The sequence below is a fragment of the Cynocephalus volans genome, chromosome X (genome assembly GCF_027409185.1).
Source record: "Cynocephalus volans isolate mCynVol1 chromosome X, mCynVol1.pri, whole genome shotgun sequence".
NCBI classification, from domain to species: Eukaryota; Metazoa; Chordata; class Mammalia; order Dermoptera; family Cynocephalidae; genus Cynocephalus; species Cynocephalus volans.
The window spans coordinates 27794206-27808363 of record NC_084478.1 but is presented as its reverse complement, the minus strand read 5'-3'; the positions used below and the strand labels follow the sequence as shown (position 1 = coordinate 27808363).

The 14158-nt window shown below is 43.0% G+C and overlaps 1 protein-coding gene across 6 annotated transcripts in view; it reads left to right on the top strand.

Annotated features, from left to right (window-relative positions):
• Positions 1 to 7564: 7564 nt before the first annotated feature.
• Positions 7565 to 14158, top strand: part of SH3KBP1 (SH3 domain containing kinase binding protein 1) — a 188824-nt gene continuing 182230 nt past the window's right edge. For all 6 annotated transcript variants that reach the window (XM_063083073.1, XM_063083070.1, XM_063083072.1 and 3 more), the window contains exon 1: positions 7565 to 7688. In XM_063083073.1, coding sequence (XP_062939143.1) covers positions 7580 to 7688 — 109 coding nt within the window. In that variant the 5' untranslated portion in view covers positions 7565 to 7579. The remainder of the gene's footprint in view (positions 7689 to 14158) is intronic.

Below are 14158 nucleotides of genomic sequence, written 5' to 3'. Positions count from 1 at the left end.
TCCGCCCTGGAGGTCAAGATCTTCTTGCTCTTGTTCTCGTGCTCTTGTTATCTTCCTGCTTGTGTTATCAGTGATTCTTGGGAGATAATACTGCAAATATATGATTTTGCAAATAGCTGTATGCAGTTGAAGTTACATTTTTAAAAAATTTCCTTGTTAGCTTAGAGCTGAAAATGTCATCAGTATATCTATGATTATATGTCAAAGCACTTTTCTAAGTGGCAGCATATTTTGTAAATACCAGGGAGCTGTTGTAGTGGGAGATATCAATGCAGATTCACTATGTAATTTTTAGGGGAAATTATAAACTATTTCAAGTATGTAATAGATACCAGTGTGCCCACCACTCTGCTTTATCAGATCCTCATATTTTGCCATATTTACTTTGTGTGTGTGTGTGTGTATACACATACGTACACATATTTCCCCCTTTACAATTTTCTCTAATGAAGTTGGTGCAGTTTGTGGTTCAACAGCATGGGTGTTTTCTTTTACTGTGGTAATCAGATATATTTTTTAAAGAAACAGAATCATATCAGTACAGCCAAAGCTCCCCCTGTACTCTGCTATTGCTTTCCGAATACCTGCTGGGTCTTCCCACGTGTCTGAGACAGACTACCTTTTGTGAAGAGTGCCAAAGCTGGGAAAGCACAGTCTCTTCCTGCAGGGAACACGCTTAGGAGCTGGCTGCTCCTCAACCTTGCCTTTTGCGGGTGGGGGTGAGAGGGTAGATACCACGTGTGTGGGGGAGCAGTGTGTTATATCTAGGATTATGTATCTATTCAAAACTCTCTTGATCAGTAGATATGGTGTAAGGGTTTGTTTTTAGTGATTTGCTTTGATCTCCTGCCAGTGGTAATTTTGCAAAATGGTTTTCTGTAAACTAGTAGTGCAGGGGGCACAGCTGTGATCCCACAGCCACGTCTGGCTCTAAAGGAAGCCTTTCCTCCAGAAAGCAGTAGAGCAGGATTGAGCAGAGGCTAACAACAGTGCCTGTTTCCCCTGCCCTGCTTCTACCCTGAACCCAGGGGACCCTGCCCTGCCTCAGCAATGCAGAGGGAAGTCTCAGGACCCGCACTCCGGGCAGGTCAGGGTGGCGCCGAGCTCCCCCTGGTGTTCGTGGCACCAGGCTGCTCCGTGCACTCATACTATTGGTGACAGGAGAGAAGGAAATATTCCAAGATGGGAGGAAAGCAGCAGAGGCGGAGAGAGATCCATTCAGCTGATTGTGTAAATGAGTCGAGACACCTTGGCTCACCCACTTGATAGGGTACATCTGGCACATTCCAACCATCCATCCCCTTAATGTTGATCCCAGGAAACTTTCCATTGCCTGAGATGAACATTAAAATACCCAAGCGCTAGCTTTTCATGTTTTTGACCTTCTAGGGCCGAATATTAGCACATTTAAGTTTAAAAGAATCTGTCTTCTTCCAGTTTAACCATTTATGTTGTTCTTTTAAATTAAAATACCACACGATAAGTGCAGAGGTCTTAGAAGTACAGTTCAATGAATTTTTTGGTATGTGTACACCTGTGTGACCATCAGGCCAAATTATAGAACATTTTCATCGTCCCAGCAGGCTCCTTCATCCCCCTCCCCCTCAGTACCTCCCTAAGGGTCACTGCTATTCTGAGATCTCCCACCAGTGATTAGTTTTGCCTGTTACTGAGCTGTGCATAAATGGAATCATACAGTATGTAATCTTTTGTGTCTGGCTTCTTTCACTCAACATTATGACTGTGAAGTTTATCTGTGTTATGTGTAGCTCTTTTTTTTTTTAATAGCACTTGCTATTTAATAATGATAGTAAGTAATCAAATTGTATACTATTCTCCAATTCACTATTTGATCCTGAAGACATCTCTGTGGTGGCACATTTAGCACTAGACTTCTTATACAGGTGATAAAAGAGTTGCTTAGAGGCTTTAAGTATTGCCCCCAAGGCCACACACCTAATAAATGATGCCAGGACTAATTTTTCTGAATCATAGCATCAATCTGTCCATTCATCGTGAAGTCTGTGCCTTAACCTGTGGTGGAAGGTTGGTGGAAGACATAAAGGATGGTGGGGAGGAAGGGGCCCCCAAAATGGACTTTCATTGGTATTTTACTATGTAGCGTTTTGGTTGGAGAATGACCAGTTAACTTAAAGAAATTAAGATTCAACCCAGTATCATGTGTAATGGATGGGGAAGGAGAGAGGAAGAGAGGTAGCTGACTTGACCCAGTAGCCAGCCATATCCAGGCAACTTAGTTCATCAGAAAGCAGACTATCCTCATTTAGCTCCTAGTTGAATGCAAATCATGTGTTTGCCCAGCAAGGCTGCTGTTTGCAGGCCACTAAATGTGTCATGGAGCATCTTTGCTGCATTGGCATTATTGGGGCTTTTTGGCCTCTGAATGTGGGTGAGCCATCTTGGACCTCCATTCAGTATGATGCCTTTGGGAAGCAGGAATGGTGTGAGGAGTTCTCCTCTCAGTTGGTCTTTGTGACACAGCTCAAGTGTTGTTGCAGCACCAATGTCTTATTGATGGCCTTAGTTTTACTGAACATGCTGAGTTTCCATTGTTAAGGCATCAGATTTGAGATAAAGGGATACTGGATTTCCTTTGCCTGCTAGAGAGGTTTGCTGATGCCCTGTGTATTCTGTGCTGTGTGTAAGCTGTACATGTGTTGCTGATTTATACACGTGGGCATGTATTATGAATTTCCATAAGCCCTCATGTCCCACAATTCTGGCCCCAGATGTGGCCTCTACCTCTGATACAGTAGGACCCAGGTGATTATCAGATAGTTATAAAAACATGGACCTGGTAGTCAGAAAGCTGAGATAGGGTTTGGAGGTTAGGAACCCCCATCCCAGAAAAATCTAGAGTCCTGCTGACCTGGATCAGAACCTCGGAGAGCTCCAGGTATGCTCCAGGTGCACAGCTACTGGTAGCTTGTACGCAAGCAAGAGTTGCTCCAGTGCCAAGTCCACCATCCTCTGCAGGAAGGAGCTCTTTTATGTGGATGATAAGGGACTTCAAGGCTTTGGGCCTCAGTACTCTTGGGCTTATGGGTAAAGTGGTACATTACATTTTTTAAGCATGGAGGGAAGCTAAGTTTCCTACTGGAGCCATAGGCTGAGTGGTTTTGATTCTCCCTCCTATAGTCATGACACTGGCTCTTCTTGGGAGGTGAGATGTAGCAGAAGAGCTCTGCCTAGAAGGCCTAGAGTTTGGTCCCATGGCTGGCTCTGCCCCTAACTAGCTTCATGGCCTTTGTCTGGTCTTGTGTCCTCTCTCACTGAGTCTCACTATTCTTATGTGTACAAATATGTGTCTGGCAAAATCAGTTTTTTTATTTGCTCACAGCATTATTGTGAAGAGCAAGTGAAAAATAATCTGCTAAAGAACTTTAATTTATGCAGGACAAGCATTTTCCAGTGTAAGGTTGTATCATTGTTAGCATCATTGCCTATTTTTAGAGCCCACTGATAGGAGTCCATGGCATCAGAAGTCTGCGGCCATAAGGTGTTGTCCACTAAGCGTAACCTCCCCAACTTGTATTTGCATGGTAATTGGTACCATGGGGTCAGCATGCATGTCAGATATTTTTAGCCAGGAGCAAGTACACAGGGGCTTGTGGCTTGCTGTGCAATTTGAAAGGTTTTTGAATGAAGGAGCTTGTCCTGTAGTCTTTTGGAAGGAAGTGGAGATTTCAGTAGGGGAATGACAAGAGCATGCATTTGTTTTAGAAGTGTCCCTTGTGGCAGTGCAGAAGCTGAACTGGGAGGGGAGAGATGGGAGACAGGGAGACATTATTATAATCCAGGCAGGACTCCAGGGAGAGCGGTGAACAGGGGATCTCTGAAAGTAGGCAGGTTGGCTTTCAATTCTGACTTCTACCTGTTTGACCTTGGGCAAGTTTCTTTAGCTTTCTGTGTCTTGGCGTATCTGTGAATAGGGCCAGTGTGCAGACTAAAAGTTGCAATCCAGATGAAGCTCTTAGAGCAGGGTTTGACACGTGGTAAGCACTGAAATCCGCTAACCATGTGTTTTTTTTTTTCTCATTTTTTAAAATTGTGGTAATATATATAACATAAAAGTTGCCATTTAAACGATTTTAAGTGCGCAATCAGTGGCATTGATTACATTCACAATGTTGTACAGCCATCACTATCTATTTCCAAAACTTTTTCATCACTGTAAAGAGAAATTCTGTAACTATTAAACAATAACTTCCCATTTCCTCTCTCCCCCCACTCCCAGGTCAACTTTCATCTACTTTCTGTCTCTATGAGTTTGCCTATTCTAGATATTTCATATAAGTGGAATCACACAATATTTGTCCTTTCATGTATGGCTTATTTCACTTAGTATGTTTTCTAGGCTCGTCCATGTTGTAGCATGTGTCAGAACTTTACCCATATTTCTTTTTGTTTTTACTTTCTTCTCCCCTCTTCCTTCTTCCCTCTCCCCTCCTTTCTCCTTTCCTGTGTCTGGCCGGTACAGGGATCCTAACCCGTGACCTTGGTGCCATCAACGCCATGCTCTAACCAAGTGAGCTAATTGGTCAGCCCCCGTATTTCTTTTTGAAGCTGAACAATCCATTGTATAGATACAGGACATTTTGTTATTCATCTGTTGATGGACACTTGGGTTGTTTCCACCTTCTGCGTATTGTGTATAATGCTGCAGTAAACATTGGCATTTAAGTATCTGTTTGAGTCCCTGCTTTCAATTCTTTTGGGTATATACCTAGGAGTGGGATTATTTGGTCATATGGTAGTTTTATGTTTAATGTTTTGAGGGACTGCCATACTGTTTTCCACAGTGGTGCCACTATTTTACAGTCCCACTAGCAATGTACAAGGGTTCCAGCTTCTCCATAGCCTCATCAATACCTGTTTTCTGTCTTTTTAAATTCTAGCCCATCCTAGTGGGTATGAAGGGGTATCTCATTGTGGTTTTGATTTGCATTTCCCTAATAACTAATGATGTTGAGCATCTTGTCATGTGCCTATTGGCCATTGTTTTCTTTGGAGAATGTCTGTTAAAGTCCTTGGCTTGGTATTTATGTTTTTAAGGCAATAAAGGAGGAATGGAAAGAAACAGAGATTCAGGAAGTAGATACAGGCAGACTGGGTGACTGGTTAGATGGGAGGGAGGTTAGTGCTGAGTTTTCTAGCCTGAGTAAGTGGGTAGACAATGGGGTGTCAAACAAGACAGGTTCCCCTCCCTTGGGAGGAGGGGCATGTTGGAGGGAAGGTGTTGGCTTTGGGTGGGGCTGCATTGAGCCTGGTGTTGTCCAGGTGGGGAGCCCACAGAAGTCATTGCCATGTCCATGTGTCTGTTTGGTTTCTTTGAAAAAATGCAGGGCGTATTTTAAGTTTTATCTGCTCCCTGCTTCCACATAAGAGGCAACTTAAGTTCTCTCACCATTCGGCTTCTCTGTCCAGCAAATGCAAGCAATTACTGGGGGAACGATGGCATCTGGGGTTTCTGGGTCAGCCTCTCTCCTGGTGCTGGCTTGTTAGCCCTTAAGCACCTGCTCTCACTCCGATCAGTCCTTCCCAGGCAGCTGCTCACGGTGTGCTGCTCTGAAGCATTGGGGTTTGAGCCTTCTTGAGAATCATGGCTTCTGATGTTCTCCAGTGACCACCGTAGCCTCACCCCAGCCTTCCCTGACTGTGCCATTAACAGCTAGCGCTAAGCAAACACTTGCCATGTAGCCCCCAACCCACTGACTTTCTCTGAAGTGCTCCTCAGCAAAGTCGGATGTTGTGTTGCTACATCGCGTTGTGTCTAGGTGGGGAGTTAATGTGTGCACAGTCATAGTCACACTGCGACAGAAAGTGAGGTTTGAGCAATTGTGCCTCCCCCAAAGAAGCAACCATTGGGGAAATGAGCCCCCTTGGTGGCTGTTGTCTTCACTTCCAGGACCATAGCAGGCTGGCAGGCATCCCCTAGAAAGCATCCCGTCATGTGGCTCAGGCAGGCAGTGTTTGCAGATTGTCCCCTGATGCCATCTGCCTGTGAGGCTCCAGGAACCCCCAGCAACTGCTGTTCTAGCAGGTGCTGGGGCTGCTGAGGTGGGTGTCCATGTGCGCACACACAGAGATACGTGCGCACACACAGAGATACACACACACACACAGCTTCGTGTAGGGCACTGAGGTACCAGTGTTGGCCTGGGGCTAAGCTTTGCCTAGTTAGGCCTCTGGGACACCAGCTGAAACTCTCAACCCAGCAAAGCGCCAGCCCCAGTGGCTGGTTTCCGGTGGGGCCTGGGTGAGGGAGGAAGAGAGGGTGAGGCTGTTGTGAACAGAGCCAGCAGCTGGGGACTTGGATATGGTAACCGACACACACTCGGGTGTGGAGGCAGCTGCGGGGCAGTGGCAGTGTTCAGACATGCTGTTGTTTTCCTTCCACCTGTGCCCTCTGTGCAGGCCTAATCATGGACCCTACCTAATGTACCATCTTCATGTCCATTGCGTAGAAGGAACCCAGCCCCATTTTTTCCCCCACGCTCTTTCTAAAGAACACATCCCCCACCCTTGAGCCCTTGCTGCCATTCAACCATGCTTTAGGTCTAGTCCCTGAGCTTTCACTTTTTCCCAAGTTTATGTGATCGTGGGTTCAGACAAGCCTAGAAACCCTTTGCTCCTTAGAAGAGTTCTGGTGTACAGACCTGCACTTTGGGAGTTGCTAGTCATCATTTGGGGCTATTAATCCTTCTGAAAAGAATTATGTAAATTATTAAAGTAATTCGAAATAATTATATCAGCTATCAGGCTTTAAAAATCCAGATCTTAATAGAGCTTTGATAAGGGGTTGACAAACTTTTTCTGTAAAGGGCCAGATACTTTTGGCTTTGATCTCTGTTGCGACTAGTCAGCTCTGCTGTTGGAGCATTAAAGCAGCTGTCCACAATCCTTACACGCATGGACAGGGTTGTGTTCTAATGAAACTTTCTTTACCAAAATGGGTGGTGTGCTGTAGTTTGCTGACCCCTGGCCTAGAATGATAGTCTTTATTTTTAGTCTGTCATCCTTATTTTTTTTCTATCAAGAGTTGAAAAGCCAGAGGAACTCGATGACTGTAAATGAATTTAAATCATCTTCTTTTGGGTTTCGTATAATTGTGAGCACAATGGTGATTTGGGAATATACTTCTCTAATCCCTTGTTGTAAAGAATAGAAATCAGAAGGTTTATTAAGGGGTGAATCTGCTTGGCCAAAGCTTGTCATTGTTCAAAAAGTAGAACAGGCTGTCACTTAGAGCTGTACGGTAGCTTTTATCACTCATTCTCTTTATGGTCACATGGGATGGCCATAGTCACATAAGGTCCCCTCCTCATACTGGGCATTATTCCATTTTATAGGACCAGGTGCTTCTCCAGTATGTGTAAGGAAAAAACTACAAAAATATAGGAAATGGTGTTTTTAAAACATCATGTTATGCTGAGTTGGCATCACTATAGTTCATTTCCAGAAAGATGAAGCTTAAGATGGTCAAAGAGGCATCCTAGAATTCCAAACTACAGTATTGTTTTCCTTTTATCTGTCCTTACAGGAAATAAAGAAGGAGATGAAGAAAGACCCTCTCTCCAACAAAGCTCCAGAAAAGCCCATGCACGAAGTGTCCAGTGGAAACTCTTTGCTGTCTTCTGAAACAATTTTAAGAACCAATAAGAGAGGTATGGAAAAGGAGAAAGAGCCCCCCTGCCCCTACACAAGCAGAAACTGGAAAATTCTAGGTGAACTGTGTCAAATTTTGCATTGCTGAAAAATTGAATGGAGTTTGCCCTTTTGGTTTTTGTTATAAATTTTGGATGCATGTACACACACACATAGACACACAGAGCAAGTAACTATGTGGTAACTGTAATAAAGGGAACTAATAACAAAATTTTTTTTTTGTCAATGGGAAAGCAGATTAAATTTGTAATGATGACTTTTCTAGGGTTTTAACTTTCACTTTCATAACTATTTTTATGCACAAAAGGTGAATTTAGAGAATGCTGTGATGCAGGCCTGAGCTGTGCGTGTCTGACCACATTCACCTTTTAATTTAAGGCAAATTTTCTCAGGGTCTTTCTCTAACCCCTGGGCTCCCTAACACAGACTCTGTGTCTGGATTTATGAAGCAGAATGTGCAAAGATACTCATATAGCTAATACATCATTCTGACTAGGATGTAACAATCTAACCCCGTTTTCCCTCTTTTGAGACTTTGAGGCAAATTTTCAGGTATCAGCTTGTTGGAGTTTGGTTTTCTCCCCCAGTCCCTCTTAGTGATCATTATTGTTTGAAATGATGTGAGAGGGAATATAAGACCGCAGAGATGACCCTCAGTTTTATTCTGTGGGTACACTGGATTCCCTCGGTTTTTCCTGACCATGGATGAGGCAGGGCATGTGGTAAGCACACCCGCCTGTAGGTTAGCATTCAGCTGCTGGCTGTTCAAGGGCTTATTACTTCCTTAAAGAGGAACAGAGAGCTGCTAGAAAGCAGGGGCAGGAAGTGTATTACCAAAGGGTTCCATTAACAAGAAAAAAAGAAGGCAAGTTTGCATAACCATGGGGAAGAACAGCTAATCTTTCATAAAATTTAGACAGCATAAGAATGTGTCCAATAAACTGCCCATTGATCATAGAGCTGGAAACATTAGCTTTGTGTCTCTCTTCCTTCCTGTCTCTTCCTCTACCCCCTCCAGCTGCCCCGGGTTACATTTCCTTTTCTGAATTATTCAGATGAGTTATTGGCTGGAGGCCCACATTGGTTAGAAGCTATAGGATTTTCTTCTTTTTTTTTTTAAATCCTATCCTACCAAACCAGGGGATTCCCCATTTTAAGAATTAAGCGTACTTTGCTGTAAAACTAGTCTTCCTGAAAAGTACCTCCTGTGTTCTTGCAAATAAGTTCCCAAATTCCCGAGAACCTGCGATTACAGGCTTTAGAGAGCTAGAGTTCACAGCATCTTCTTTCTGCATTTCCGAACCACTCTGGCTGGCATGAGCTCTCCTGCCCCTCAACTGTGGGCCCCACAACCGTGTACATGATGACCAGCGACCAGGCCTCTCCGGCCAGCCCTGTTCTTGTATAGTTGCTAAGAGATTTAAGGTAATTAATTTAACAAGAGAAGGAATTAATTAAGGTAAGGGATTAAGGTAATTATCTGGATGAGTTCAGTAAAATTACCTGAGAACTTTAAATCAACGAAGGAATAGAACTTTTCAGATAACTGTCTCTGTAAAGAGACTGAAAATCTGGCCTTTGAGTTCCCCAATGGAATTTTTCATTCACCAAAAAATGGAATTAAAAGGGGTAGCTTTTACTGACTTATGTTTCTTTTTTAAGCCTTCTACCTTAGGCCTGCAGCCTGGTTATGACCAATCTCTTACTCTTAGGCACTTTATATACTGAATATGCCAGCAGCCATGAGGTCTGAGTACATGGAGGCATTCTGTAAATATGAAGCACATTACAACCCATCTTCATTCTGTCCCAGGCTTCACGCTGACCTCCTGGGTCACCTGGGCCAAACATCAATTTCCACTGAAGGGGAAGCATTGTGTACCAGGACCAGGGCTGCCTTTGGCCCTCCCCCACCCATCACGACTAACAGTATTCCACTACTCCTATAATCAACAGCGGGAGGAGATTGATTGGCCTTGTCAGGCCAGATAAATAGTTCATTGTACTGATCTCAAAAGCCTACATTTTTTCCCACCCAAAATCAATGAAAAAACACTCTTTTTTTCTTTAAGACAAGGATCAGAGGCTAAATCTGTGGGATGATTTTAGTTACTTGTAAACACTTCCATCCAACAAATTTTTAAAGTTTTATGAGTTATCGTAAATGACTGAAGTCTCCCCCTCCCCTTTGTTTCCATCAAGCTTTGTCCCTAGAAACCTTTTAGATGTTTTGGTCTATTACTGTTGTATGGCTGTTAGGGAGGGAAGTTGCTTTCAGGGTTTCTTAACAGCCTGCTTTGATTCACTAACATAGGATCTTTATTAGAGTATATGAGTCCACCTTGTGATTCAGCCTTGGACCCTGTGGGAATTTAATAGAATTAACAAAAGTTTTTTTCCTTCAACTTTATCAAAGATGAGATGACTGTTTTCCTTATATGGGCCTTATCATTTGATACAGGCTTAGAATTGGTTTAATAAAGATTGAAGTCTATTTCTATTGTGAGTCTGAAATTAAACCACTTCATTGGGTCTTGAACTTGAGATAGACTTCGCCCCAATTGTGTCCAGCCATTTCTTTTGCATTTTGTGACATGTAGCAGTTGTAAACAGATTGTAGAAACTCATAGTCTGGGATGAACTCACTCTCCTCAGATACCTATGTAAGGTCAGAAGGTACCTTCGGTTTGAAGGAAGCTATTCATTCATAGCCTTGAGAAAAGGCCAGAACTGTGGAAACATTAGTTTGGGGACTGATTAGTTTCAGTTTTCAGCTTTAACTTTTGTAAATTTCTACAGAGTTGATTTAGGGGGTTACTGGAATGACTCCATGTTTTTATTATTATTATTATTTGGAAAGAGGATGTGAAATTGAGAGAGAAAGCACGTCTTCCCAGTTGGCTTGGCATGGTAGCCATGGGCTGTGCATTCTGGGCACTAAACCTCAAGGGCAGCTGTGCCCATTCCCACCTCTGGCCATTTCTCTGGTCTTTACCTGAGGCTCAATGAAGGAACTTCCTGTTTGAAACAAGTATTTCCCAAGGAATAAGTCATTTTTCATTTAAACTTGTAGTGTGGATATTGTATATTCTAAAGGTATCCCAGACTCCAGTATGTTGAAAAATTGCAGCCTTAAACTATGAAAACTTGCCTTGGAGCCAAATGTCATTCTCATGACTCAAACAGAAAAGAATTGTCTGTTTTCTTCTGAGGATGATTTATTCTTTTGTGTCTTCTACCATTAAACACATATAGGAGAATGATGAGCCCTCCTAAATTGGAACATTGATATATAGAAGAATTTTTAAAACAAGCATTCAAACCTCAAGCTTAGAAGCAAAAATGAATACAGTGGAAGTTTTAACAGATAATAGCAAATACTCTAATATGTTCTTGAAAATGAGCAGTAGATTTTGTCCATTTGAATATAGACTCTTTTCTACTTGAATTAAAAATGAAATAAAAAATCATTTGGTTTCATCCTTAGAAGGATTTCCGGACTAACTTTATCCATGTGATCAGTTAAGTACCCAGGCTGTAGTCAGTACCCTGCTGGCCCGTGTGAGGACCACGTGTGAGGCTCTGTTCCAGGACTCTAGCTCGCATGGGTAGCAGACCACATGGGGAAGTGGCAACGCTGTGTCTCTCTGAACTCCTGAAGCCTGTAATGTGGACATTGTTCCTTCCTCACCTTTTAGTGGATACCAATGAACATTCAACAGCATGTGTTTACTAGATGCCTACTGTGTGCCTGGCCCTGGGCTTGGGCAGGTATAAAGACTAGCAAAACACCAGCCAGTCCTGCCTGCAAGCAATTCCAGTCTGGTATGTCACTTGAGAAATGTTGAGAAAGTGCTGCAGATTTCTCGTATTTTTTTTATGGCAAGGTGGGGGTATGTCTCTTATTTACTTCTGTCATTCTGAATGTGAAGCCACTCCATGGGTTTCTGGTTGGCTTTATATGTCCTTGTTTCTATTTCCAGTTTATCATGAATTCAGTGTTTGGTAAGTCTCTATTGTATTTTGCACATTTATTATTCTTTGCTATTGTTATTATTATTGTTATGCTGTCCTGATATAAAATGTATTTTATAATCATCTTTTTAAGTCGCTCTGCTACTTTGGCATCTGCCTTCCGAAAGATAAACTGCTTTTACCATCTTTATTTAAGGTTTGTTATGCATTTGCATTTTACTGCCCCTTCCAGAGATTAATGATGAAAGATCTGACAGTTTAAAAGACAGTATTTGTGACAAGTCTAGCTCTGATGCTACAAGGTGAGATCTGCTGTCTCACGTGATGTTCACGTTAAGATGGGGGAGGGTTGCTCTCTGAATTGGTATGTGGGGATGAATTCAATTGTAGAACATTGCTCTGTGGTTTCATTTTGGTGCGTTTGGTCCTTCAGACAGGTTTGATTCACATGTTTTCCTTAACAGAAGGACCAACAGCTTCTCTGCCTCTGGTGACACACTGTTGCTTTAAAAGTCAGTGCAGACTTTCACTTTGTGTGTGGATGGGTAATACACACATGCTCTTCCACATTAACATGGGCCTCGTGTTTGCCACATGGAAGGGCTCTCCATTTTGGTCTGCTGCCTGTAGCTGTCAGAAGAATTCTACTTAATGTTTATCTTTCTTTTCGTCATAGTTGTAGAACTAGTCATTCCAATCCCTAAACAGATCTGACCAAGTGATCTCCCTTCCTTTTCCCCTTTCCCTGAAGGGGAAACCTTTTTTCAAGCTTTCATTTCTTTGGCATTTACTTGGCTGCGAGGAATAATATTCCTGAGGTATCTGTTGGACTGGTTCGTGAGAACTTGGGTGAGGGTGTGAGTGTGTGTATGTGTGTGCAAACACACACATGCTGGCATGGGATGCTCATCATGGCTACGAGGCAGTGGTGTGGATCTGTTTTTTTGGGTGGTGGGGGGCGGTGGTGGCTGGCCTGTATGGGGTTCCGAATCCTTGACCTTGGTATTGCAACACATGTGCTCTAACCAACTGAGCTAACAGGTCAGCCCCAGTGTCATGGAACTTGATAGGCTGGGGGCTCTTTGTTGGAAATGAAACTATAAACAAAGGATGGAAAAAAGTGTATTCTTAATAAAGAAAATGTCAACTGCTTTGGTTTTCCAGTGGTTTGTTGTTTAAGGTACATATAAGATCTGGGGATTTGTTTGTAGAAACGAGACTTTATTTTTCTTTCACATTTCCTTTTGGATAAATAAATGTGAATTCCCCCTGGTTAACAAGGAATCTGAAAATGTGGCATTTTGGGTCAGATTTTCTTTGGGTTATCAAATCACCTGTCAGTTTTACCTAAGGAGCTGGCTTTTCTGGACTGATAGAAGAGTAGGAGTTAACAGAAGGCGTTACTGTGTGGAAGCTCTTGGCTGTCACCTGAGCTGGTCTTTCCCAGGGGAGTGAATAGTCATTCAATAATATGTACATCTGTGAGAATGTATCTGTATATGCATCTATAGTCTTTTTTCCGGTGGGCCTTCATTCTCAAAAACTTGAGAGTAGGGCCGAGCCCGTGGCGCACTCGGGAGAGTGCTGCGCTGGGAGCGCGGCGACGCTCCCGCCGCCGCCGCGGGTTCGGATCCTATATAGGAATGGCCGGTGCACTCAATGGCTGAGTGCCGGTCACGAAAAAGACAAAAAAAAAAAAAGAAAAAAAAAAAAACTTGAGAGTAAAGAACCTTTATGGTAAAGAGCCTTTTACACTAACAATCCCTAGCTGCTTTTCTGGTGAGCGTTATTGGGAGCCTGTGTTAGGACCAATGACTGATGTTAGAGTATGTGTTGTCCATGTTCAGGTTCCTATCTGAGTAGTCCTGCCTGTTAAGCCTAGGGGTGGCAGTGGGGAAATGGGTGGAAAGAAGCACATGGGTGGAGGGGTGTTGCCGTTGTACATACTCTATACTTTTTATGTGTGGATCATTGACAAAATTGGTTTTTTGAATTTTTCTTCAGTTATATTTATCTCCTTTTGATCTCCATGTCCTGGTCCCAAGGCATTAATGCTAGAGTAATGCATGTCCCATGGAATAGTTGTGGATTTAGACTCCCACCGCGTTCCCATTGGGTTTCCACCCAAGTCCACCCAGAAGACCATCCATGAAGTGGGTTTGTGGTGGTGGCTCCACCTGGTGGCTCTCCTCGGAAATGCCTCCTCCTGCCCATCTCCTTTTCTTTCTCCTTGGGAGAATCCTATTCGAGGAGGATGCCTTTGGTTCCTCTGACTCAGTGTTCGTAGTTGATGGAATTCCATCTCAGACCCATGGCTTCTCACATTACACACATTCTCTTTACTCCTTTTCTTTTCTTGCCTAAGATTTGCTCGCTGAACTCATAGAATCTGTTTCCTGATCTTTGTTCTATCTGTGATACCACCACTGACCGGGATCATTGTTGATAAGCATTAAAAAAATAAAAGGACTCCTATAGGCATGACTAGAGGTAT